The sequence below is a fragment of the Chroicocephalus ridibundus genome, chromosome 13, assembly GCF_963924245.1.
Source record: "Chroicocephalus ridibundus chromosome 13, bChrRid1.1, whole genome shotgun sequence".
Classification (NCBI taxonomy): Eukaryota; Metazoa; Chordata; class Aves; order Charadriiformes; family Laridae; genus Chroicocephalus; species Chroicocephalus ridibundus.
The window spans coordinates 3,328,441-3,355,245 of record NC_086296.1 but is presented as its reverse complement, the minus strand read 5'-3'; the positions used below and the strand labels follow the sequence as shown (position 1 = coordinate 3,355,245).

General features: G+C 53.1%; 1 protein-coding gene across 3 annotated transcripts in view; it reads left to right on the top strand.

Moving 5' to 3' along the window:
* The window catches only part of SGSM1 (small G protein signaling modulator 1), a 46,752-nt gene extending 20,723 nt beyond the window's left edge, over positions 1–26,029 (top strand). Inside the window, exons 4-26 of one of the 3 annotated variants that reach the window (XM_063350628.1) lie at positions 801–963; positions 1,772–1,924; positions 2,489–2,556; positions 3,113–3,258; positions 3,758–3,889; positions 4,463–4,587; positions 6,568–6,635; positions 7,094–7,257; positions 7,766–7,895; positions 9,014–9,193; positions 10,229–10,367; positions 10,664–10,728; positions 11,117–11,262; positions 11,905–12,033; positions 12,508–12,690; positions 15,059–15,130; positions 15,944–16,531; positions 16,724–16,848; positions 18,169–18,251; positions 18,603–18,712; positions 19,004–19,100; positions 19,528–19,695; positions 20,181–26,029. In XM_063350628.1, the coding sequence (XP_063206698.1) occupies positions 801–963; positions 1,772–1,924; positions 2,489–2,556; positions 3,113–3,258; positions 3,758–3,889; positions 4,463–4,587; positions 6,568–6,635; positions 7,094–7,257; positions 7,766–7,895; positions 9,014–9,193; positions 10,229–10,367; positions 10,664–10,728; positions 11,117–11,262; positions 11,905–12,033; positions 12,508–12,690; positions 15,059–15,130; positions 15,944–16,531; positions 16,724–16,848; positions 18,169–18,251; positions 18,603–18,712; positions 19,004–19,100; positions 19,528–19,695; positions 20,181–20,269 (3,323 nt within the window). In that variant the 3' untranslated portion in view covers positions 20,270–26,029. The remainder of the gene's footprint in view (positions 1–800; positions 964–1,771; positions 1,925–2,488; positions 2,557–3,112; positions 3,259–3,757; positions 3,890–4,462; positions 4,588–6,567; positions 6,636–7,093; positions 7,258–7,765; positions 7,896–9,013; positions 9,194–10,228; positions 10,368–10,663; positions 10,729–11,116; positions 11,263–11,904; positions 12,034–12,507; positions 12,691–15,058; positions 15,131–15,943; positions 16,532–16,723; positions 16,849–18,168; positions 18,252–18,602; positions 18,713–19,003; positions 19,101–19,527; positions 19,696–20,180) is intronic. The other 2 variants (XM_063350627.1, XM_063350626.1) reach the window with 2 other exon arrangements.
* The last annotated feature ends 776 nt before the right edge of the window (positions 26,030–26,805 follow it).

The window sequence follows — 26,805 nt, the reverse complement described above, 5'->3', positions numbered from 1 at the left end:
GTGCAACCTCTGTGCATGCTGAGATTTCCCAGCGTTAGCATAGACTTGTTTGCATTCAGCGTATCGCGGAGCGGAGTCGGATACTGGCGTTTTCAGAACACAGGGCTGCAAGGCACAGTGGTCCAAGTCCTTTCTCCCTCTCTGCTTTATGAATGAACAAAACACTCTGAGAAATCCTAATCCAGACTGCTAGCTTGGCACGTCAGCGCAGACTGCTCGCTGTTGGTGGCACAGGGATACCACCTCTGTGGTCCGAAAGCTGCACGTTCCCATTTCATCACCAGTCTAGTAAGGTCTCTGTAGGCTGTTGGTTTGTCAGAGAAGTGAGTCCAAGACAAGTTAGGCTGCCTGACTATCTCAGGTGATTTCAGGAAGATGCTGGATCTACTTTAACAGGCACAAGTTAACTCACCGTTGAAGTACGTACATCTTTGCGCAACCCTGGTTCATGTTTACTTCCATCAAGCTAGCCCTTTTGTCCAGATTAGCCAAACTTCTAATAGACATCACCAACCTCAATTTTTCTGTTTTGCAAAACTGAAATTGTGCCTCTGTATAGTCAGCAGAACTGATGACTCTGCGGGCAGAAAAGCTGTACCACTGTCTGCTGCTTTGGGTCAGAAGACACCTGGGTTCCCTAATCTCCTGTCTGCTCAGGCAGGAATAGAGCATGGCACTGGTTTCCTCCTGGGAGACGTTTCTGCTGTGGAGCAAGGTCATGGACACGGCAGGAGACTGGCTGTTGTGACGTGGTCTCCGAGTTCTCCTGCCGCTTCACTAACGACTGTGCTCTGTTGCAGCTGCTGTGGAAGCCTGTGTCTTGTACGGCTTGAAGCGGAGGGCGGCAGGATTCCTACGCAGCAACAAGATAGCAGCTCTGTTTATGAAGGTGGGCAAGAGCTTTCCTCTGGCAGAAGAGCTTTGCAAGAAGGTGCAAGACCTGGAGCAGCTCATTGAGAATGCGTAAGGCACCAGCGTTGCTGTTATCCCACAGGTCGCTTGCGTTTCGCTGTGGTTGTGTAGTTTGGGTATGGCTGTGGACCTCAATGTCCCACTTGAGCCTCTGCAGGTGGAATTGCTCTTTCAGTGGAGCAGAGTCCTGTCTTGGGCTTTTGATATCTTTGAACTGGTTGGTTTTTTTAGAAGCCTGTGAGTTACAGTTGTGGTTTAAGCTAGGATGAGCAAGGTCTTACTTCCTTTGCTCCTTGTCTCATGCTTAGGAACAGGTAAGCATGTTTGCTCCTGAGCTGTCACAGTTTACGGACCAGTGCACTAAGCCAACTGGAACCAAATTTGGTCTGCCTCAACGTGCAGGGCTTGAACCTGCAGTAATTCAGCTTCTGCTTGAGCGTGGCTTACTCATCCTTGGACAGGAACCAGGGAGATGGATGGTGCAGCCACCTGGGGGCAGGAATCTTTGTGTTGCGCTTTGCCTGTGAACTGCTGTCCTCAGGCACTGCTGGAAAAGGTGTGTGGGTTGGAGGACTCTGCTGAGACACAGGCTTGTTGCAGGGTGCGTTTACAGTGGGAAACCTATTTACTGAAGCCAGTTTTCAAATACAGATGTGGGCCTTCTGGCCTAGGGGTGGAATAGATGAAGGGAGCAGTCTCCAGAGCCCTGTCCCCGCACGGTTCCCTGGGCATGCCCCAGCCACCGCAGTCAGCACCGCTGAAACCCCGGCCTCGTGCCCCACAAGGTGCTGTGAGTGCCCTGCGCTCCCGCAGCGCTCACTGATGAGATGTTGTTGTCTTTTGCCTTCTACGTCTAAAGGCGAAATCAAGTCCAGGGCATCCCGGAGAATGTGCGCAAGATGCCGAAGCTGCCCAACCTGTCTCCTCAAGCCATCAAGCACCTCTGGATCCGCACAGCCCTCTTTGAGAAGGTCTTGGATAAAATCGTGCATTACTTGGTAGAAAACAGCAGGTGAGTGCTAGCACAGGCCAACCATTTGCACCTCCAAACTCAATACCAGCATCTGCCCCTTCCGATGGTCCTGGAGGCTTTGCTGGCTGAGCTGTGTCCAGGTGGGCCAGAGAAGTCCCTGGGTGGGACAGGCTGGTTGTGTTGCTCCGTGTCCAGCATGGGGACTCTGAGCGATTCCCTGCTGCTGGTGGCCACTGTACACTCCCTAAAATAAAGACAGGCCATCCTTGCTCTGCTGACAGCTGGGTGCTGGGGACCGCATCGTCCTTGTCTTCTGAAAACTGTGTGCTGTGGTGTCCTGTCCTGGGGACGCATCACCTCCAGTCTTCGGGATGTTTTGCTAGGAGATGGTGATGCTTGCCGTGTGCTGCAGGAGGGCATCTGTTCCCCAGGAATTTCACAGCTAGCAGAAACAGTCTGTTAAGGGCTCCTTGCCCTCTCACCATCAAGGAGTGATACAGAAAGAGAAGGGCGTTACAGTGATTTAAAACTACTGTCTCTGTCATTTTGCAGTCCCGGGGGGCTGAAACGCTACAGCATTCTGCTCTCTTTTGTTTCTTCTAGTAAGTACTATGAGAAAGAAGCTCTCCTGATGGATCCCGTGGATGGGCCAATTCTTGCATCTTTATTGGGTAACGCTTTCCTCTTGCCTTACTTAGATTGCTTCCTTTCCAGACCTCTGCTCCCAGTTCTGTGATCTGGGATGTGAAATGCAAAGGTTTTCTAGTAAGAGCTTCAGAAAACTTAATAGCCCCGGACAGGTAGCCCCGAGGAGTGCTTATAAAGACCCCACGATGCCCAGCTGCTGAGCAGTGAATAGAGGAGGAGGGTGTCAAGGCTGAGCTTGGGGTTTCCTTTTCATGCACAGGCTTCAGTGATATCGATGGGCATGAACCAGGGCTGAGGCCGGGCTCTGGGAAGCAGCGTGGCGCTGCAGCGCAGGGCTCGGCACGCACACCGCCAGGCAGGCAGGGGGTTACTGCTCAGTGCCAGGGCTGGCTGACCCCTCCGAATTCTTCCCCGCTGTTACACAGTGCAGCAGCAATGTGCACTAAGCCTGCTGCTTGTTGCCTGCTGTCCCACCAGCCCTGCTCTGAGACGCTGGGCTCCGGGGATCTGAGCAGAGACCACAGTCTTCGGAACAACACCGGTGACTTCCTCATGTTTGCAATTTTCATCTCTGTGCAGTGGGGCCCTGTGCGCTGGAGTACACGAAGATGAAGACGGCTGACCACTTCTGGACAGACCCCTCGGCTGACGAGCTGGTTCAGAGGCACCGGATCCACAGCTCCCACTGTCGCCAGGACTCGCCCACCAAGCGCCCGGCGCTCTGCGTGAGTCGGGGGCGGCCAGGCTGGGAGGGACAGCCCTTGGCAGTGCTTCTCCTGGGGTGCACAGGCAGCACTTGAGGTTCCATCTGCTTCAAAAGGGCTGTGAAACCCTCTGATGAGAGAGTGTAGAAAAGTGCAGTTACTTGAAGTCTTCAAGCCAGAAGTGCCGGGAACGTGGGCCGTGGAGACTGCAGGCGTGCTGGACCAAGGCAGCGCGGCATCGTGGGGTTTCCCCCCTTGGGGAACAGCATGTGTGATCGAAAAGCAAAGGCAGCTGAAGTCTGCTCTGTTTATTGCAAACAAAGTGCACTCCTGGGGCTTCTCTAAGTACAGAATCAAGCTTGGCCAGAGCCAGGAATCCTCTTAGAGGACACAAAGGGAGGATTTCTAGTAAGGTCTTTCTTAAGTGTATAAGCGAGGAGGGAATGAGGTTTCAGGAGAAGCTTTTTGAAAGCAAGAGGCGTCTGTGCTGACCTCACGTTTGTAGGTGGATCTCTTCCAGATTCAGAAAAGGCATTCGAGTGGCAGTATGGATGACCGGCCGTCGCTGTCTGCCAGGGACTACGTGGAGTCGCTGCACCAGAATTCCCGAGCCACGCTCCTCTACGGCAAGAACAACGTCCTGGTGCAGCCAGTAAGTACCTGCTGGGACATCTGGGTTTTGCAATACTGCTCTGCTCCCCGCCAGGTAATTCGATCCCAAGTTGCTCTTTGGTGGAGAAAAGCACAGGCTCATTTCGATTCTGGGAAGGCAGTGACTGGGCTGTTTGCTGAGGTCCTGATGATGGATCCTCCCAATTGAATGGAAGACTTCTCTGTCTGAGTAGAAATAGGCTCCTTTCCTGACCAGAGGCCACAAAATGCTTCCTCCTGTCCCTTCATGCTTATTGTAGTCAATTAAATGAAGTGCAAACTGCTTAAGTGGAGTTCTTAAGTTTGCCTCAGCTGGGCAGCTGCTCTCGGCCCTTTTCCAAGCTGGTGAGGTGTCCTGTTGTCTCTGCTGGCAGGTTTTGCAGGGCCACTGGGGGTTTCTCACTGTTGGTGAGTGGATGGGCTCGGGGGCAGCAGGTAGGGCTGTGCTACGGTCCAGGACCATGCTCCAGGGCATGGCTCAGCTTCAGGTAGCCTGAGGTGGTGCTTCATGCTTCTGGCGTCTTCCAGCCTGCTCTCACCGGCTCACGCTCTCCCTCACGTTTCTCTTCTCAAGCGAGACGACATGGAGGCAATCCCGGGATATCTGTCCCTTCACCAGACTGCCGACATCATGGCGCTGAAGTGGACTCCCAACCAGCTGATGAACGGCTCCGTGGGGGATCTGGACTATGAGAAGAGGTGACTGTCTCCGAGTGCACCCTGACGTGGGGCAGAGGGGAGGCAAATGTTCCCCGGGTTCGGAGTTTGGATCTGGTGTCCAAGGCCATCAGTGAGTTTTCCCACTGACTGCAGAGCAAAGCAGTCATCCTTGAGTCTGTAAGAGGAGAGGGGAGAGGCCTGAGGTGGGCTGCAGGAGGTGGGGGCAGGTGCTGTAGTGTTGCTGGGAAGTGTTCAGCCAGGGAACTGGAGGGTGCTTGTTCTGAAAGACGCAACGTGGTTTCATTTGTTGCCCTCGGGGATTTCCTCAGGAGAATGCCCTCTCTACACACGAGGCAGTGCTTTCAGGTTTATTGTGGTTATTTTAATCCGGGGAACTGCGGAGCTCATCAACAGGCGAAGAGTATCTGCAGAGAGGGGGGACGTGAGCAGTTCCCACGTAATCACACCTTGGTAAAAGAGCGTGTGTCGTTTTGTAGTGCTGTTTCAGTGCAGTCTGCTGCTGATCCTCTGTGTGGGTATTCAAAGTCCCTTGGATTTGACGGAATCCCTGGAGCTTATTTCTCCAGGGGGCCTGGAGTCTGCTTAGTTTCCTCGGGTGTATTGCTGTGCCCTTTTGCCTGGGATTGCCTTTCGGGCTGCTGGCATTTCTCTTGAGAGCTGCCATCATTTTAACGAACTACAGAATCATGCCAGGTCCCAATTTGCCTGAAAAATGAAACAAAGAAAAAAAATAAATCCCTTTCCACCAGCAAACGCTTCAGGAAAGCTGGAATGTTTAGGACACCGATTCTTTGACGTGGGGTAAAGGTCGTCTTCAGCAAAACTTGTTCTCAGTTTTGTTTCTTATCAGTTGTAGTTTTTTGGGTTTTGTTTATCTGTGTTCTTTTCATCTCCCCTTTGTTCTTGGCCCCTGGGCCGTTCCATTATGCCTGGTACCCTCCCCCTAAAATGCTATTTTCATCTCTACACTACTTTTCTGAGTTCTTGACTTGGGCATCAGCCTAAGCTCTAAAACTTCCCAGTGTCAAGACGTGACCAAGGAAGAGAGGAGTCAGATGACAAAGTAAGTATGAATCTACAAGGAATGACTCTTACACACCCCTTCCCATCCTTAACTGTCTTTATGAGCCTTTATTTTAAGCACTATTTTTGTAAAGTGACAGATAATTCTGCTCAGAATCTGGAAATTGCTTTGTTGCAAAGCAGTAGGATGTTATTACACGCTGACACCCTCACAGAGCTCTTGCTAGGCTCTCCACAGAAATGAAACCTTGCGTGACGCCACGTGTCTCCTGGCGAGATCCCCATCCCCGGCGTCCTCCTGGCGTCTCTGCCCCTCTGCCCTGCCTGATGACCAGCAGCTCCCCAGCATTTTCTCCATTTGCTCAGTCACCTTGAGGTGCCTGTGCTCAGCGAACGCAGCTCTCCAGCAGAAGCAGCTGGGACCAAATCTATTTTCAGCTTTGAAAAAAATCCATAAATTGCAAGGGTTTATTTTCCCCTCCCTTGACAGGAGCTCAGCAAAGCAGCAGCCCAGGCTCGGACTGCACTGCGCGTTCCCTTGGGGCTCCGGGGCTGCTCCTACCAGCTTCCTGGGGTTCTCCCAGCACCGCAGCAGGGCGAGGAGTCCTTTCCAGGGTGCCCGGAGGAGAGAGCTCAGCTCTGCAGGGCTCCACATCCCTCCCTGCAATTTCTAGGATCTGTGGGCACATTGTCCATGTCTGGGAATGACGTGAGGGTGGAGAAACAGCCCAGGGCAGGTGGGACTGGACTTGCCCTGATGGAGCTGTAGTAGCAGGGACAGTAACTGGTTTGAGAGGGATGTTGTCACTTACTCGGGCTGGCTTCGTGGCAGTTGCACTGCTGCTGGGACCTCATCCTTTTTGTAGCTTCCTCTGGCACCAGGATAGCTGGAGGCAGGATCTGGAGCTGATGTGAACAGAAGCAGAGTCTCTTGCGTCCCTGAAGCTCATGGCTTTCTCCCTTTCTCTGTTCCAGCGTGTACTGGGACTATGCCATGACTATTCGCCTGGAGGAGATAGTCTATTTGCACTGTCACCAGCAAGGTAAGACCAGGGTGGGGGGCTGCTGGAGGGTGTTATCACCCTGGCATTTGCTGCATTAGATCTTTGTGGAGTCCCTGTGTGGGGATGTTTTGATTCAGCCCCAGGGCAGATGTCCAGAGCTCTGCGTGGTCACTACTATGTAAATGCTTCTAGGAAAACCTTTAAACCAGCTCCTGGCTGTGGTGCCTGGCTGGGCAGTGCTCCCTACGGAGCAATGCTCTGTGGTTTTCCAGGGTGCTATCTCCCAGACAGGCCTTCTCCAGGGCCCCAGACTTGTAATGGACTTAGGGAAGAATCCAAACAACTTCTTCCCTAAGTAATGGACTTAGGGAAGAATCCAGTCTGCACACCAGAAAGACAATTCCCTGAACTTTCTTGCCTGCCCTCCACATTTTTGACTGGTAATGTTTCCCTCATTCATGTGTCTGTCTTCTCTCTGCCGTTACTGTTGCTAATAGTAGACAGCGGTGGAACGGTTGTCTTGGTGAGCCAGGATGGGATTCAGAGGCCCCCGCTGCGCTTCCCCAGAGGAGGGCACTTACTGCAGTTCCTGTCCTGCCTGGAGAACGGCCTCCTGCCCCACGGGCAGCTGGATCCACCCCTCTGGTCGCAGCGGGGAAAGGTAGGTGCCCTGAAACTGGGCTTGTTCCTGAGCCCACGGCACTGCAGGTTCTTGCTGGAGTGTCTCAGAGCAGCGCTGATGGGGAGGACGCTCTGCTCGGCATCAGTGGCTGCTGCATTTTAAACTATCCACCTCCCGAAACCATGAAGGAAGGTGGGCTTGAAATACAGCAATTTGATTTAGTTCATGTCCTTCACCAGCTAAACAGACCCTTCTGGGCAAGTCAGAAGGGATGTGGTATGGGGGTGCTGGCCATGAGGCATGGTGGGTTTGGTTCTCACGGACCTGGCCATGCTGCATTGATAGTACATACCCTGCGCACAAACAGGGTTATATATTCACTGCGTAACTGAAAGATTAATCCAAAGGCTTCCACAGGGAAGCTGCAAATGTCGCCCGGGCTGACAAAGCCCGTGCTCTTGTTGGGCAGGAGTTTGGCAAGCAGGGCAGCCACCACGCTGGCCAGTGTGGTGGGGTGGCTTGTGAAGAGCAGGTTTTGTTCACCTAGGGGAAGGTGTTTCCCAAGCTGAGGAAGCGAAGTCCCCAGGGCTCCTCCGAGTCTGCGTCCGACAAGGAAGATGACGAAGCCACAGATTACGTTTTCAGAATAATCTACCCAGGGACGCAGTCTGAATTCGGTGAGTGCGTTGGCAGAGAGTGTTTGGGGTGGGTTGTATCGGGGTGTATGAGCAGGCAGAGACGCAGCAGTGACAGGCACATTGCAATCTGCGCCAGCGAATGGTTCCAGAGAAATGAGCTTTCCTTGTACTACCTTTTATTCAACTTCATGTATGGGTTGGGGTTTTATTTTTTTCATTTTAACCTTTCACTTGCTACTGAATCCTTCATTTCTGCAGTTACGCAACAGACCATGACTGCCTTAATAGCTGAAAAAAAAATTCTTGCACACAAGGTTCACTTTGGTCACTTGGGCGTCACTTTTCACTACCACAAGCCTGGGGATTCTTCTCTTGCTATGACCAGGCCAACTCAGCAAGTGTTGCATTAAATCCAGCCGTGTTCCTCAGCGTTGCCTCTGCAGCGCAAGGGAGAGGTTGCAGCACCCTTCCCTATGTGCTGCCAGGCTTGACCCGTGTGTCTTCGCTCCATAGCTCCCAGGGCAAGGGAGAGGATGCTGCTGGATTCACCGAACCAGAAATCTCTCTTCATGTCTGGTTGTGAATTATCTGAATAACGTGGTTGGCTGAAGTGACCCTACATTTGTCCTCACTCTTCTGTGGGATACTAAGAACAAATTTTTGCGCTCTGGGAGCATCGTAGATGACTTTATAAGGGGGAAAACCGAGAGTGCAGTAGAAGACTTGTGGAGTGCTTTTAAAAAGCTGTGAAATTTGATCAAAAACTTGTTCCTGTATTTTTGAGGCTGGAAGGGGGCAATCACAGAATCTCCTGTGATTCCTCTGTAACATCAGTGAAGATCATACGTAGTTCTCCCTGCCTTTAGCTGACTAACACAATTCGGTGAGTCAGATAAAAATCCTATTGAGGCTAAAATAGCAGATAGAGATGCTCTTTTCTGTAGCTTGCTTTTGATCTGCCCCTTAAAATTCCATGCTGGGGGCCCTATTTTCTGTGAAATGAATTGCTGCAATCTCCTTAGCTGGCATCATTAAAGTCTGTGCGGTTCCTGTGGACCTTCCCAGAGGGGGGTGGAACTGCATCAGTTCTTTCTTCTCTACAGATTCTTCCTTTCTCCCCTTTCATTTGTGCCCTTGTCCTCTCTCTGTGTCCCTAGTTACCATTAATGGTAATTTTCATCCATTCCTTCCGTCTGTGATCTCCATCACTGCTGTGAGAGGGAAGATCGCGAGGACTCCAGCTGCAAGCAAGATAGTGGTGATCCCTAAATGGTTTATGAGCCTCCCCATCACGTCCCGACCTCCCCTTGCTGCTCTGGGGGCCACTCGGCATCAGTGTAATGCGGCTGTCGTTTGTGTCTGGTACTGCTGCTTGCCTGTGTTGTCACTTGACAATTCCTGGAGAGGTGTCCCTTGTCACTGCTGACCGTCACTGATCCATCAGCACTTGCTCAATGTGAAGGAAATAGGAATATTTCAACATTATTTTTTTTTCTGCTAGTTATTCATTATCACAAGCAAGAAGAGTCCAAGGGTGAGTGAGGAAGCCCTGTCCCAGCTGGAAGCTGGAATTTCTACCATGATTTAATTTCCAAGGAGGAGCGAATAGGATTATTCTTCATTAATCTTTGTCCACATCCTTCACCTTCATCACGACGGCCTGTTCCAGGCCAGGACATCGGCCGAGCTGCTCAGGGTGGGGGCGTCTCGGCTCTCGGGGCTGCGCGTTCCCCTCGCGATGCTCTGTGCCCGGCCGGTTTGCAGGGCGATGCCTGAGCAGGATCCGAGGCCCCTGCAATAGCACTGCTGAGTTTAAGCAGGGATTTAGCAAGTGACAACATGAAGAGCTACATGCTCCTGCTGTCCTTCTCAACTTCTTCGTCAAAGCCTTTATCTCCTGTCTTTCCCTGAATCTCGGGTGGGATCCTAATGTTTGAGGGTTGGGGGCTTTTCCCTTTCAGTGATCCACTCTTCCTCAGACAACGGTCGATTGCAATCGTGTTTTTTCTCGTCTGTGTGACAGTCTGTTGCAGCCCCTTCTCTCGAGTCTCTCTGGGTTGGGTGTTTGTTTTCCGCCTTGGTGGGCGCTCAGCAGTTTAAGATTACCTTGCTGAAGGCGCTGTAGTTAATTAGCAGATGGTTCTCGCTCTCTCTCATCAATCCTCTTTGTTTCCTTTCCTTTCTCCTGAGCTCACCAGTGCTGGTGCCGTGATTACCTGGTGTGGGTCCTACCTGGTTGCTGGAGTCTCCTTGGGAAGTGTGGGATGCCGCGTTTGTTAATCAAAACTTACCTCTCTGTTGACCTCCCGTGGCACACCCGATGCTGGGCAGTGCCAGCCTGAGCTGATGCTCCCCTCTCTGTCCTCTTACAGTGCCCCAGGACCTGATGGACACGTCAGGTGCTGGCCTGCCTCCCATGTGGCAGCCCAGCACCCGCAAGTCCTCCTGCTCCTCCTGCTCTCAGAGTGGCTCCTCCGACGGTGGGCCATCCAACGGCTGCAGCCATGAAAGGTACGACGGCTCTGCTGCTGCTGCTTTGAGAAATGCAGGTGAAATAAAACAAGGGTTACAGGTGGATGGCTGAACTAGAACTTAGGTTGTCCAGGGACCGTTTGCAGGTGCCGTGGGCTGAAGTGAGGCTTGTCCCCCTCATCTGGGACATCTCGGCTGCTCTGTGTCCATGTCCTGACCAGAGGTCCTGCGGTGCACCTCTGAAGGCAAAGCTGGAATGGTCAAATCAAAGCAGGGGCTGAGGGCACGCATGGGAACATTTCCCCTCCTCACATCCAGTATGTTTTTATTTGCAGAGCTCCGCTGAAGCTCCTGTGTGACAATATGAAGTACCAGATCCTCTCCCGGGCCTTCTATGGCTGTGAGTACTTGTCACATCCACAATGCCTCGATACGTGTGATGGGCAAGGGATAAGGTGCTGGGCTCCGGGCTAGCAGTGGTTTCAGAGACAGCAGGGCAGTGGCCAAGGGTGCCGGGACCAGTTTGTTGGATGCAAGGCCCTATGTACACATGCTCAGGATTGGGAGCAAGTGTTTGAACTCTGACCCTTGGACTTCAGCAGCAGTGCTGGTGGTACAAGACGATGAGATACCGACCTGTCCCAATGGACACCCTGCTTTGCTGCTTAGGCTGAGTGTGGCGTCAGAGGATCGTCTTCAGGGACCAGAGTCATGAGAGCTTTCTCCTGCACTTCATCCTCGTGGCTCCCTGAGTTCCCCAGCTGAATGTTTGCTTCTGCCTGATGCAGGGCTGGCCTATTGCAGACACCTCTCCACGGTGCGAACCCACCTATCTGCGCTGGTTAACCACAACATTGTGTCTCCTGACGTGCCCTGCAACGCCAGCTCGGGACTGACCGTGGACATATGGCAGAGATACCTGCAGGATAGCACGGTAGGGCTCGTACTCTTGGGATGTGCTGGTTGTGGTGGGCTTACGATGTCCAGGGCAGTGTCTCTTAAGTGGTTGTAGCACGGTAAGGTAAAGCACATTGAGAAGTTCTCTGAGAAGAGAAGTCAGAGAGCCTGCTCCAGGCTGCACAGAGCCCAGGGCTCCTAATCTTCAACATATGGAAGCCAGGAAATGAAGGCTGCTCTCCTTAACGTGCTTCTGTTCAGAGCCTGTCTGCAGCAGCGTCTGTCACCGTCAGTACTGGGGTCTTTAGGAGGGTCCCACCACACCGTTACGGCAGGATAGCTGTAGAGCTGTGAGCAATGCCACAATCCTGACATGCTGCTGGTGCTCAGAGGTGCAGCAGTGACCTTGAGTGACTTTGGTGGGCCAGTTTCTGGATGTGATGAGCCAGTGTTTCCTAAAACGTCCACCCGCAGGGGTCTCTGGCCCTACTTAAGCCCAAGCAGAGACCCGAGAGATCATCTGCAACGGGTGGGCAGCGAGTTTGCAGGTGGTCAGTGTCTGGGCAGCACTCTGGGCGCTAAAAGGCGGCATGGCCAGGCTGGGCTTGCCTTGTATCTGCCAGCTGATGGGCTCTGGCCCTGGCTGCGTCTCTGCACTGACTCGGAGCTCTTCCCACAGACTTACGAGGACCGGGAGCTGCTGCGGCTGATCTACTATGGCGGGATCCAGCACGAGATCAGGAAGGCGGTCTGGCCCTTCCTTTTGGGCCATTATCAGTTTGGGATGACGGAGGCAGAAAGGAAAGAGGTTGGTGTGGGTGTGCTGCCAGCTCAGCAGCCCGGTGTCTTCCATCGGTGTGCCCTGGGTATTCCACACCTTGAAGTGTCTACGCCAGAGTCCACCCTGTGAACCCACTGGGCGTTGTGTCCCCTTTGTATTGTGGCTGTAGATAGGAGGTGGGAGAAAGACTCACATAAGCAGGAATTGATAGGACCAAGCTGTTGGTTGCTCACGTTCGGTGCCCTGTGCACCTCTGGAAGGCAGGAAGGAGATGGATGGTCATTTTTCTGTCCCAGTTTTTGCGAGGTTTTGTGGGCCGCACTCTGGCTGTCACTGTGCCGGAGATGGGTGACTTTATGTCCCATCTAGCCGTAGTTAACGCAAGCATGCACTCAACTTGTCTGTGCAGGGCTGTTTGTGGGATGGAGGAGGCACCGGTTTCTGGGCTGTTCCACGGGCATCTGTTCAAAGACCCTCTCTCTGTCCCTCCAAACGCTGCAGGCTGATGACCAGATCCGTACCTGCTACGAGCACACCATGGCCGAGTGGCTGGGCTGCGAGGCCATTGTCCGGCAGCGGGAGAAGGAGTCGCACGCGGCAGCTCTGGCCAAATGTTCCTCCGGGGCCAGTCTGGATTCCCACATTCAGAGGATGATGCACAGGGACTCGACGATCAGCAATGAGGTGAGGGCGCGGGGGCTCGGGAAGGGCTGTGCCCACCCAGGCTCCGTGTTGGCTTGTGCTCCAGGGAGGGATGGAGGTACAGTTCTTGTTCACCCTCCTCCTCTTGCCTCTGCCTGCCTCTGCGCTTCATTACTCACTGTAATCAGCGCAAATTAGGATTGGAGCTTTCTTGCCTGCTTTTCCGGACTGTTTAGCAGCAGGAGCGGGTATCTCCTGCAGTACAACCCCAGTTTCCATACTGTGTGGTGCTGCACTGACCGAGAAGTTTTGCTCTGCGGCCTGAGTGGTGTATTGAACGTCTAACAAATTTGCTTTGGTTCTTGCAGCCGCAGTATCCGCAGCGGCACCGTACAGCTCTGCATCTGTGACCCCGGGTGAGGGCGCTGGGTACAGAGAGCCTGAATGGCAGGGACAGCAGGGAGAGGGCAGGGGGTCTTGGCAGAGGGAGATGGGTCAACCTGGACCTTAGAGCTCGTTTGTGGAACTGTGTGTCCAAATCCAGATGCTCTCACCAGTCCTGTGAAACGTTCCTTGTGGGTACCTCTAGAGAACAAGAGATACTCATTTTCATAACCCAGTTTGCACTCCTGGTGCACATCGGGATTGGCTCCCTGGAAGTCAGTGTTGGAGTAGGGGGAGAGAGGAAGACCATGTTTTTGGCACTGAGGGGCTGTGAAACATGTCATTGGGCTTCTTGGCTCCCTCTTCCATCACTGGCTCAGCACAGGAGCAGCCTGGGCTGCTGCCTGTGGGCAGGAGGAGTGGGGTGGCTCTAGGACAGGCTGCGAAGGAGCCTGTGGGGCTCGGGGCAGCCTCGGTACACCGTGTCCCAGCACCCAGCTCCATGGGACTGGCTTTTAGCAGTGCAGTCAGGAGTTAGATCCAAAGGGTGTGGAGGGAAAAGCCTGTTAAAGGAAAGGCAGTCCTGGGAACAGAGTCTGGGGAATGTTTCTCTGTGGGTTTTGGAGGAGAACAGCCTGGCACAGCAGAGCGAGCAGTGCTGGATTATCTACCTCACGCTGCCGTACCGGAGGAGAATGGAGGCCAAGCCGAAAAGGGCCCAGTAGGTGCAGCACTAGAGACGTCGCCTGGTTTCCTCTGGGGAAACCGCGTGGATGCTTTTGGAAGGAGATGAGCTCAGCCCCAACCACGTGGGCTACGTGTGTGTACAGGGAGAGATGCAGGGAAGGCGAGTGCGAAGCGGGGTCTGTGTGCGGGGGCTGGGTGACACCGCTCTCGCAGGGGAGCAGAGGGCGGCTGCGCCGTCGGTGCTGCTGAAGCCCCATGAATCGTTCCCATCCCCACAGCTTCTGCGCCGTGGTGGTTCTTTTGCGTCCACGTCTGGCTGTTGTGGGAACACGGGCTGGGAGGGGAGCTGGCAGAGCTAATACATGCAAAGGTTCACCCTTTTCCCATCTCAACCTGAGATTTCCTGTTGTAAAATGCTCCCATGGTAATGGAGGAAAACTGTCGCCCTTCCTCTCTCCATCAGAGCCCTGCCCAGCAAAGCCCCACAATACTAGGGTGGGGACAACTCCTGCTGCCGTTCTGAAAGTGCCGTGTTTTCTTAAAACCCTATTGTTTGTGTGTGCCGTCGTTGCAATGCTCTCTGCATCCCGGCTCCCGTGCAGCGCGAGCAGCCGCGGGCTCCTGCCCTACGCTAAGCCTGGCGCAGGGACGGCTCAGATAACGGGGAGGGCTCGCTCTTAAGTAAAGGCTCGTTGCTGGGAGGGAACCCACCAGGCAGAGCACTGAACTGGTTGATGCGAAGCCCGACGCTTCCTTCTGTGCTTCAGCTGGAAGCCAGAAAAGGGTGCTGTTGACTTTTAGAGGGGCTGCCTTGACGGAGTCTGGCTTAAAACATCAATATTTGTCCTGTAAGAAAAGGAAAAAGCATTAATATGCTTGGAGGGATTGTTTTATAGCCTGTGACTTCATCGTTTATGTAAACTAAGATGGAGTGAGCCACATTGCTGCCAAATTAGGACAGAGATTTGTAGAAATTTGCACTCCAGGGAGACAGTGTGACCTCTCTGAAGGCCAGAAAAAAGCAATTCCTTTCAGACCCAAACATACAGTGTTTGAACAACTGGGTTGGCTTGGGACCTTGGTTTTTTGTCATCTTCTCCAGCAGTAAATGTCAGTGGCGGGCTGAGGCAGGGTGCTGCGCTGTGTGACAAATCCGCACGGCAGAGTTGGTGTGATGTGAAGGTCTTTCATGGGTAAAATATGAGAATTTATTGGATGCTTTTTCTGCTTGTTCTTTACATGTAGATGTGCCCACCTCTGATAGTGTGGCTTGAGTCTCCCCCCACTCCAGACACCACGCTTTTTGCCTTTTCACTGACCTTTTCCCTTTCTCTTGCAGTCTTCTCAGAGCTGCAGCTCTGGCCGACAGAATCACGCCCGGCTGCAGAGCGACTCCAGCTCCAGCACGCAGGTGAGCGGCAGCGCCTTGTCCCCTCTTGCTCATTCAGAGACCGGCCACCCGACAGCATACGGCTGTCTGTCCCAGCTTGGGCTGATCGCTAGTCGATAACCGTCATGATTTCTGGCAAACGGTAGTTGGAGGAGGTAAATGACTCGCAAACCTGCCTCTGGAGCCACTAAGGTCAGAACTGCGCTCTGCTTGGCGGTGTTTTATTACCAGCCTGCTCTGCCCGGGCTCGAAGGACCAACCCCCGTGTGGCCTTCACACTTGAGGGCTCTTGGCTGCTCTGTATGTTAGTAACCATGTGTTTAACCAACCTGGTTAAATGACGTTCTGCCCAATATATTACGCTGAGTAAAGCGGAGTCCTTTGGAGCAGGGACTGTGGGCATCGAGTTGTGCAAATGCCCAAAGGCTGACCTGCCAAATCCAGGCAGGGGAACCTAAAGGCTGAAGGCTGTGCCCCAGAAATTCTTCCGAGGGTCTGGTTAAAACGGGACAGAGAGCTAGATGCTCAGGCTGAGGTTGTCTCTCGTTAGAGCGAAGATGTGGAGCCACAGCCAGGCACAGCACTAGTAAGTTAAAACGCCCTCAAGTCCTCTGAGCTTTCTTCCACTGGTTGCTTGTAGGAACCCTGCACGTATAAAGCAGATCATCTTCTCTCCCCACCGTTGGGAACGTGGGCATTACGTCCCCAAGAGCTGCATTCAGCAGTTTCACTGCTGAATGCAGCTCTTGGGGACGTAATGCCCACGTTCCCAACGGTTTGCTGAACACAAGGGGTTTGCTTGCTCTCACGTGGTTCTGCCCTCGTGCTGTGCAGGTGTTTGAATCTGTTGATGAAGTGGAACAGACCGAAGCAGATGCTCAGCTGGAAGACGGCAAACCCAGCAAGATGCCTAACGGGACGGTTCCCAACGGCACGTGTTCCCCTGATTCCGGCCACCCCTCTTCCCAGAACTTCTCCATCGCATCGGGATTTTCAGAGCGCAGCTTTAGCAATGAAGACAGCGCCCTGGAAACCAACAAATCCTCGGCCAGCTCTCAGGGAAAGGCCGGTGGGTCCGACATGCCGGCCCCACAGGACCCGGACGGTGCCCAGCGAGAGGAGAAGCTGCAGGGCCAGGACACCCTGGAAGGCGAATTTCCCACCGGTGGAAGCGTGGACTTTGTGGCCCCCGTGGGTGAGAGGTCGGCAGAGGTCCTGCGTGATCGTGACACAGTGGCCCTGACTGTGGTAGAGAGCTGGGCAGACAGCGAAGCTGAAAAGCAAAGCTTGGTGGAGAGCGAAGGTAACCTCTCTGAGGAGCCGGAGATGGAGAGTTTGTACCCGCAGCTGGATTCTCTGGCTGTAGCTGATCTGGCCAACAGCGAAGCATCTGCCATCTCCTCCACGGGTGTCACCTACTCTGTAAGTATGTCCCTGTTTGCTGAGTGCGTTCTTCCTGGGTGCCTCACTATTTACCTGCATTTGTCCTGTGCTAATCCTGCAGGGGCTCTCCACCTTCCACCTAAATTCTGCCCTGTCGCTCCATTGCCCTTGCAGCTTTCTTTTTGGTTTTTTTTTTTGGAAACAAGTCAACTTTGCTTTTGTTCTGGGCAGCCAGAGCTACTGGACATGTACACGGTGAACCTGCACCGCATTGAGAAGGACGTGCAGCGATGTGACCGCAACTACTGGTACTTCACCCCTGCCAACCTGGAGAAACTCCGCAACATCATGTGCAGGTGGGAGCCGCGGGGGTCAGGGTGGGAGCAGGCTCCTGACACTGGTGGCTGGTTTCCCTGAATTCGCCTTGAGGCTGGAGCCTCAAACTTTGTTCTGGTTGCTGAGTTTCGCCTCCTCGACTTCCTCCCCCAAATCCTGTCATCATCCCAGAACTGGAGCCAAAGCTCCAAGGACCTCGTGGTTACCAGAGCGAGGAGTCCGGCCGTCCTGCCTTGTGCTGCTCTGCCCCGTGACTGCCGTGTGTCTGGGTTGTTGGCCAAAGCAGAGGGTTCCCTGGGGCGGCTCAGGCATGCTGCCTCGTGGTCTGAACCCGGCGCAGCCCACCTGCTCTCTGGAATATGTCTGGAAAATGTTTTAATGAGGATCAGCCCGCAGAGCTGTAGTGCTAATGAGGAAGCGCCTGAAGCAACCTAGTGGTTAGTGCCTACCCAGGAGACAGCGATACCTGGGTGTGTTTCTCATTCTCTTTGCTTAGTCCCTGTGACTAAGAGGTCGTTGTGTGACATTCACCGACTCAAATCAGCTCCAGCCCAGCAGCTGTGGCTGCTTCAGGGGTGGCGAAGGCTAAAATATTATTACTCATCTCGCAAATATGAGGAGAAGCTGCTGTTTCATTAGAGCTGTCGCTTTATCTGTCAGCCGGAGTTGGAGATCTCTGCGTAGATGAGACCTACAATACAGCAGATTATGGAAAACTAGTGGGCAGGGTGGAAAAGATTGTTCCCTTGTGCCAGCAGCGGATCCGTGTCCTTTCTGAACGCATTTTGACTTGCTACCAAATATGGGAAGATATCTCTGCCGGGCTGGGTGCTTCCTGGGACACTGGGTCCAAGGAGGCGAAGCAGGCGGTGTCGGGCAGAGAGAGCCAAGAGGATGAATCGAGGGGGAAGGGTGAGAAGGAGAGATAAATTAATAAACTCTTATCAATCTCTGCCGCCCTTTGACCCACCACCCTGCCTTGCTGCGCTTTTTGATTTCGCTTTTCCCTGCAATAGCCATGGCACGGCCCTGGATCAACACCCCGCAATGGCCATGGCTATGGCCATTGCGGGGTGTTGATCCAGGGCCGTGCCATGCATGGTTTACCAGCAACTTAATGATTTACAGGCCATCCGTAGAGGAATGGAGCGCAGGCGTAACAGAATAAAACAGGTCTGATTTACCCTGCCTGCCACCGTGCGTTGGTGGCAGCAGGTAGGAAACGCCAGCGTCCCAGGAATGGAGGGCACGGGCAAGCAAGCGAGGTGGTGAGCTGTGACACTCGCGTGTGACACGGGAAAGGCTCACCGGGCCACCTTTTGGTGTTCTCTCTCGCACAGCTACATCTGGCAGCACATTGAGATCGGCTACGTGCAGGGGATGTGTGATCTGCTAGCCCCTCTCCTGGTCATCTTGGATGATGGTGAGTAGGTGGCTCTGCTCCGCTTTCCCCATCTCCTTGTGGTGGCATCTGCTGGGCTGGTGGTGGCCCTTGGCAGCAGGAGAGTCCCATGCCCGGAGGTGTGGAGCAGCTGGTGGCAGGATCCCATTTATCCTTGATGCTGTCTGACTCCCAGGAACCCAACCTGGGGACAGCGTGTACTTTTTGGAGTATGAGCTGTCTTTCCGAGGCCGGTCCTGCTGCGTGCCCCAGACCATGTGTGTGGAGCCTCGGGGGGGGATATTCCTGCTGCGGGTGGATGGCGGGATGTGGTGATGCGGGTGCAGCAGTGTCCGTGCAGCCGAGCAGTGACTGTCTCTCTTCCCTGCGCAGAGGCTCTGGCTTTCAGCTGTTTCACCGAGCTTATGAAGAGGATGAATCAGAACTTCCCCCACGGAGGAGCCATGGACACCCACTTTGCCAACATGAGATCTCTGATCCAGGTAGGGAGGCCCTGGTACAGCAGCCTCTCGAACCAGAGAGGGAAAGCTGGTTTTGGGATGGGGGTCTCGGTGGGGCTGAGAGGAGCTTTCAGTGGTGAGGTGCCGGAGGGAGAGCAGGGGGCTGTAAAGACAGCCTGGGAGTAACACGTGCCAGGATTGCAAAGGAGGGAGGAGCTGGGTGGAGGATGTTGTGGTGCAGTAGGAGAGCGGTGGGGATGGAGAAGGGCGGGCAGAGGAATGGCTGGTGCCTCTCGTGTGCACCGATGAGTTTCCTTTTGCTTTTCTTGGCAGATCCTGGACTCTGAGCTCTTTGAGCTGATGCACCAGAATGGTGATTACACTCATTTCTACTTCTGCTACCGATGGTTTCTCCTGGACTTCAAGAGAGGTGTGTGCTGGGAGGGAGGCAGCGGAGACCAGCAAATGGGGAGGGATGGCAAGGTCTGCCATGCTTCCACGCTTCTCAGTACACTCTGCAACTTCGGTTGTTTGAACCTAACTTTTTACCGTGTGTTCCTGTTTTGCTCTTCCCTGGTGGATCTGTGGCTGACTTTTCTGTCTAGCTACAGAACCTGTTGTTCCAGAGCTGCTGGTGAGCCTCCACCGCGTGTGCGTCCTGAAGCCTGTGCCACCTGCTGCAGGCCAGAATATTTTTCTCCACAGATGACTGACTTATTGCTTCCAACTGGAACAGGTTCTTGTGGGAAGAAACCACCCAGCGTGTCTTCCCAGTGCTGCTGTGAAGTCTGTGAGTCAGGATGATTGTAAACCCGTGGCTACTGTAGTAACTGCTGGGCTTCTTCCTCTGTTAACAGAGCTGGTGTATGATGACGTCTTCGCCGTCTGGGAGACCATCTGGGCAGCTGCACACGTTTCCTCTGCACACTATGTCCTCTTCATTGCTCTGGCTTTGGTGGAAATGTACCGGGACATAATCTTGGAGAACAACATGGATTTTACAGACATCATCAAGTTTTTCAACGGTACAGTTTTTGTGTTCTGTTGGGCTGAATTTGTGGCAGCGGCTCAGATGTAGACAGCACGCGTCTGTCTGACTATAGACTGGTAAATGTTTAGAACAAGCAGAGCCGTGACAGTTGGAACATGATGGTAAAGGGACCTTGCCCCTGAACCATCAGGCTCTGAGGAGGTCAGATGGTGCCTGGGGGAAGCCACCCTGCTATCCTTGGCAACAGCCCACCTTGCCGTGCTCGAAGGGAGCTGTGAGCGTAGGTCGGGCGTCCTGCTGCCTGCAGTCATCCCGAGATGAGTTGGTTAATGATGGCTCTTCAGAGTCAGGTGTCTCTGCGAGGGATGGTGCTTGGGAACTTGGGCAGGGATTCACAGCTTCAGCTCCCGCCTGGAGCTCGGCGGAGAAGGGGGAGAGCTGTGAGGCTGGGGGCGCTCCTCGGGATGCCGGGCTCCTCGGGTCTGACCACTTTGTGGGTTCCTTCTGTCTGTGTTCCAGAAATGGCTGAGCGGCACAACACCAAGCAGATCCTGAAGCTGGCTCGGGACCTTGTCTATAAAGTCCAGACTCTGATCGAGAACAAATGAAGGACACGGGGAAGACGAGGCATCCAGACAAAGAGCCGGGACTCCCCTTCAATGCTTCCTCCCCTTCTCCTTCTTCTCGAAGTGCCACACCTGTGGAAATAAGGTAGTTGGACGCATGCCGCTGTCTAAACTGGAAGTACCCTTAGCTCTCCAAGTGCTGTGTTCAGTGTTAGGTCCGGGGGCCCCGGCTCAGATCTTCGCGGCCTTCTTCAGTGACTTAACCAAAGATCTGTACAGCTGCGTTTTATCGCTAAGGACTTGCTTTGGAAGCAGGACCCGGGCGGTCGCTTCCCCGCCTTGCTGCAGCAGAAGGGCAGCAAGTGTGGTTACCACCACAACTGCCGAGGCCGTTGCCAGCATCCCAGGTCAGAGCTCGGGGTCTGGGAGAGCAAGAGCTGCCAGTCCTCCCCGGGGCCAACTCGGGCTGCGCAGCCTTTGTTGCGAGGAAATAAAGCTCCTTCCTTGGCCAGCCGTTCCCCTGTGGCCCGGGGAAACCAGCCAGCCCCGCAAGCCTGGACAAGACGGATGCTGCCAGCACTCAGTTTCTTACTGACATGAGGTTCTGCCAGTAAGAGAGGGACTTTGATCACAGAAATTCCTCTTCTTTTGATCTTGTCCCTTGATGCATAGCATCCCCCTCTAGTATTTTTTTGCAGGGCTCTGTCCTCTCCCTGGGATTTTTATGTTGTTTGTCACTACGATAGCTGAGCACACGAGAGTTTCATCTCTGGCTGGATTTTCAGAAGAGCTCTGAATTCAGCAGTGGGTTTTTCTTTCAAAATCCAGCCTCCGTAATGCTCTCTGAACACTGGAAAATCTGGTCTGAACCTCCTCTGGGAACTCTAGACTTGAGGTTTTCTTACCTGCCTTACTCTAGCTGCTTGTGGTAGGAGTCTGGTCTCCCTGTTGTTCCCCTGTTGGGGGAGAGCTCCTCAGAAGGCAAGTCAGAGCTCCTGACTTCGGTGGCTGTCCTGACTTTCCCTCTGAAGGTGCCTGTCTCTTCCTCGGTTAATTAAAAGACCAGCTGCTCAAAGCCAGCCAGTGCAAACGATCCCCTTGGTGCCTGCAGATTTTCTGTGTGCTTCTGGGGCTGGCTGCAAAAGCCCCCGAAGTCCACTGAAAGTCTCCAGCTAGGTCTTGGTGGGCTTCTTTCGCATGCCTGTGAAGAGGAAAAGCGCCCAAGGTCCCCGAGTGGTCTTTGCTTTTGGAAGATGCACTTCTGTGGCCGCTGTTCCCTGCGGTGGCTCTCCAGCCTGGCAGCCCCTGGAGCGCGCTGCATGAAGTGCCTCTCCAGCGCCGCTGGCCTGAGCGCTGAGCTGCTGCGTCACGCTAAGGCTGCGCTACGGAGGGTTTGGATTCATTTTTCAACTCAGGTAAAAACAATAAAGGAAAAGGAGAGGCGTAGGTTGTCGGTAGGTCTAGTTCAGCCGGGGAGGGCTTTGTCGTGGCCACAGAAGGCTGCTGTGAATGTGTGCTTTCAGCAGCAGGGAAGATGCTGGGTTGTAGCTCTCTGTGAGGGTATTTTCTCTAAAGTTTTGCTGCAAAAATTCGTGTTCCCCCTCCACGTGATGTGTGTGTGCTCTCCTCCTCCCCTCTGCAAGATAAGGCCCTGCTCTGCTCTTGCTGCTGGCGTGCTGCTCGCCAGAAGGGAAAAGGGGCCCTTCCCGTCTCCTGTGGAACATGTGTCTGTGCTGACTGTGTTTCGTGTTTACTTGTGGCACATGTCAGATGTTGCTTGCAGAAGAAAAGGGCAGATGTAAATCTGCGGAAGAGAAAGCTGCTGCTTCAGAAAAGTTCTGCAGAGCGTGGCGAAGCGGTTTGAGTTTGTGAGGAAATCGGCTGGTCTTTCGGCAGTACTGGGACGCGGAGGTTGCGGCCAGAAAAACCAGGGGACAGTAGTGTGTACTGGACCCTTGGGGAAGCGCGCTGCCGCGGGGGGTGAGAGCAATGGGGAGCCTTTCCTTTCTCATCATCCCAACGAGCAAACGCGTATCCACAATCTAGGAAATTCTTTGAAGCAAATTTTCTGCGTTAAATCTCCAAAGAGTGCTGGGTCTGTAGTAGCACAGGAAACAAAGGCATTTGAATTTCAAATCTGACGGGTCGTGTGTGAATCTCTCACCTTTCCGCAAAGCGGAGCGAGAAGCTCGTGCCCTCCCTACCAGGCTGTTCCTGTTCCCTCTGGGTCCGAGGACAGGTAACAGTCCGCCTGCGTCACCTTCTCTGATGCTCTGTCCTCCCCTTTCCGAGGGGCAGGAACCGATAGGTCAACTTAAATACAGTCTTATCAAGCAACGTTCGCTGACACGTTTATCTTTCAAGCTTCTGTTTTTCTCTTCTTGGTTTTTAAACAAAAACAGCCAAGAAATTCTGCACAATATTTGCTGTCTGTATTAGCTGGGAGTGTCTCTGGGCCGCTCAATAGCAGTGTTTTTTGAATAACTTCTGGGGGGGGGGAAAAAAAGTATTTATTTATTGATTGTACATTACTGTGTGTCCTTGTGTACTGAAGTACGTGAGTGTGTATTGTTATGCAAATGGAGATATATCTTTTCAATGTTCTTTACAATATCTTGTAAATGTTTACCAGAAGTTGTGTCTATATATAATATATATATATATACACACAGAGTATAGAGAGAAAATATGTGAATTAAGTGGATTATTTTTTGAGGGGGGGGGTGCGGGAGAAGAAATCTTTTGCTTCTAAGAACTTTGTGGTTTCTATAGCACCTATTCCATGATGTGCCAATCTGTCAGTGTCCCTGTAACTGTGAGAATTGTTCTGGTACGGCACCAGGAAGCTCCGAGCAGAACCACCGTCCTGACCTCAGCGTGGCTTCAGTAGGTCTGACTTAAAAACTGGAAAAAGGAGGAAAAAACGTAATTTAGAACAGCTTTGTTCCAGCTGTGGTGCTGAGAGCAGACCTGTGCTCGAGCTGTGCAGGGTTCTGTGCCTGCCCTGGGATTAGTTTGGGTACGAACAGTTGGAGAGTTGAGGCTTGGGGGGGGGTTTGCAAAGAAATGGGATAATCCAAAGAACATGGTGTGTCATTTAAATAGGGACTAAATTCGTTGTCCTTTGCAGCTGATGGTACTGTTCTGTTAGGAAGGGAGTGTTACGTGACCCGTGCAGAGTACTTGCGGAGCTGATCCGCTCTCCTAACTAGCGCCCATCCAGACGAGCTCTGCCGAAGGCAGCGTGTCCCACGCACCGCTCTACTCTTAATTCGTACAAAAGTCAGTGGAAACCATCTGCTCCCGAACACACCCGTGAGAACCTGAGTCTGAACGTGGAGGTCCAGCTTTGTGTTCCCGTGCAGACCTGAGACAGAGGATGTGAGCCCTTTCCAGGCCCTGCACTGGCGGACGGTGCCGTTCCCTGGCTGCCCGCCCCAATGGCCCCTCGCCGTGCTGCCGGCATGGGAGCGGGCAGGACAGCGGCTGCGGGAGGTCACAAATAGGCTGCGATAGTCCCTGCGCTCTGCCCATCCCCAGCTCCTGTCCACGCGTGGTCCCAGCTCGGTTTTGAGAATCTTCTCAGAAGCTGCAGCGGGAGCTGTGCTCCTGCTGGCCCCCCGGGACCGCTGCTGTCCCACCAGGTTTCTGTGCTTGTGGAGACCCGGAGCGACATGACACCAGGACTCTGGGGCTCGAGATCTGCTCGACGGTTAAAAGCTACTAAAGGATTTTTGTTGTCCAGCTGTTCATAGGCCTTCTCCTGCCTCAGCCTCTCCTGCCCGGCGCTGCCCCTCCGCAGGGCTGCCCTGAGGTGACGGCCTTATTCTGGGTTTCCAACAGCGAGAATCCCCGTGGCACGGATCTCTCCCGGCTCTGCAGCCGGAGAGTCGCCTCTTTACCATGGAGGGAGAAGCCCGTCGCAGGGGAATGCGTGCCCATATACAGTCATCTTCTCTGGCTCCTTGGGGGAGAGGAATGTCTCATCCCAGCAGCTCTGTGCAGCTGAAATCCACCCCGAGCAATGGCACTACAAGCTGGGGACTATCTTTAGCCCGCTGTTGTTCGCTCTGCGGGACCAGGGACTCGAGCTGCTCTGCCCTCAGACTCGAGACTGCTGCATCCTTCCCACCGGTTCTGCATCCCTCTCGCCCCCAGCCCGCGCTCTCTGCTCCGGGGTGCTCCGGAGCTGAGCCCGAGCGAAGGACGGGCTCCCCGGGCTGAGCTGCTCAACTCGCGTTGCCCCCCCACTGAGCATCTGCAGAGTTTTTCCGCTTTCTCCGTTGTTAGGAGCTGCTCAGCTCGCAGATGATCTCGCTGTCTTTAAATACAGTGAACGTTCGCGTCCTGGCCCCGCGTTCCCCCGAGGGAGTTCCTAATGGATTCTCTTCCTGCATTTGAGCTTTCTCGTGATGCATCCTACCAAATAACCCTTGATACCCATCTCTTCTTAGCGTTACTCATGTAAACGCTTTAGTAGTTGTCTTTGTTCCTAAATGTGTGATTTTTATAGGAGTTTGACTGTGCTGAGTCTCTGAATTACCTTGCGATTGACATTCTTCATGAAGACTGAGAGGGCTTTTTGCATGGGAACTTCTGGCTGCCACCCTGTTGTGCTCTCATCCAGCCTCTTGCGTGTCGAACATCCCTTAACAAACCAGATACATAACCAGAGCCAGCACTGGAGATGCAGGTGTCAGCAGCCATCGTCACTGAGAAGCGCAAACCAGATCAAGAGAAGTGACTATTCTTGATGTGGTAGCGTGGAATGTCAGTTCTGCTGGGAACCCATCCCTAAATCCCACCCTGGAGACACAAGCCTTGTGGCGGGCTGGTGGCCGAGAGCACAAGATGAGATTCTTCTTCCTCTTTCTTCTTTATTTATGTGTTTGCTTATTTTAATCTGGCTGGCTAGTTTTCCTTTCTTTCCCCATTTACTGCGAGCAGCTGGCTAACTCTCTGCGCTGGGGGCCACTCAGACAGTCCTCAAAATAGGTATGGGACCAGTTTCAGGACTGTCATCATGTAAGTTGGCTTTTAAAAATATCTTATATTGTCTTAAACTGCTGCTCTCTGCTGTGGCACGGCTGTTCAGCTAGTGGTAGCTCTGAGCCCGTTCATCAATAGGACCAAAACGATTGTCAGTTCATCCAAACATCCGTCAAATATTTTTTCACGCTCCATTTGGGAATTTTGCCGAATGCCGAGCAGTCCTGGGCACATTTTCAGCGTTTTACTATCACGTGAGCACAAATTGATAGTGAAAGAGCACAACTCGGAGATGAAGTGACAATTTTCTAGCCATACGGAAGGGTTGTAACTCACCAGAACCAGTTTTCAGAAATTCACACAAAAGTTTTCAGATACCCTGAAGCAGATAAAACGCCACTTACTGTTGTCTGCTGTTTCAGGCCCTTCAGGGATCTTCACCAAAGGTCGTTATCCTGCCCTGAATTAAACATATCCTGCCCTGAATTATTGCCTGCCCTGAATTAAACACGTATCGCTGATTAAGGCACCTGAAGTCTTTGTGGTCCCCAGTCACATTCACCACTTTTATGTTTCATGGTGGCGGCGCGGGCCAAAGATAAGGTTGTTTTGGTGCCGTAGCCATGCATTTCTGCAGCTTGGAGTGTTTGCATTTCTTCTAAATGTTGTCCGAATCCTGAATTTCCTGGAGAATGTACGCTGTCGGAATAGCCATAGCGGTCTTTTAATATGTGTCTAATTTTAGATGAGTGATGAGCATATTCAACCTTAAATTCTCGTTCAGTAGTTTTAATAATTTCTTTTTTTTTTTTTTTTAAATTGATTTTGCACATGGAGACTGAGCAGGGAGCCCAAAGCCGGAGCTGCAGGTGGCAGCCTCTGGTCCGCGGCCAGGTGCGGTGGCACACGAAGGCTCTGTGTCCCCCATCGGCTCTGCCTGTGCCCAGGGCTCCGCAGCCGGGGCCGGTCCGTGGCCGGAGCAGGCGGGTTGTGTCCCGGCCCCTTCCTGAGGAGTCTCTCGGGTCTCCCGCAGAAGCCCCCGCGTCCCTCTGCCCAGCAGGAGCAGCATCACCCGTGTCCTTGGCGGTGGTGAGACCCTCTGGGCAGCTCAGCACGTGGCAGGGGACGGACGCGAGGTGGGAGATGGCCACGAGGAAGGTCGCTTTTCATCAGCTTTTTTGTAAGGGGTAAAAAGGGTAAAAAGTACCGTTTTTTTTTTCTGGTGTTTTTTTTTTTTTTTTTTAATAAATCAATGCTAAAATTTAAACTATGCACAAGATCTCAAAAAGTACCTGGAAGTTTTAAGAAGCGGTGTGGCTTCGCTGCTAGGGAAGGTACAGAATCGAACATCCTAATCCTGGATACTGAGTTACTAAAAATTTCATTTTTGTGACTACACAAGAGGATCTAATTAAATTCTCAGAAATTCAGTCTCTTCTTGGAGAGTAATTCCCAGGAGCCAGGGAAGGAGAAGGCTGTTTTTCACAAACAGAATAAATGAAAACTTCGGTTGAAAATCCAACTGGGACGTAACCTTAGACCCGTGATTGTCACTTCCCTCGTGCTGCGGCGTGTTCTGGAGAGCTCGG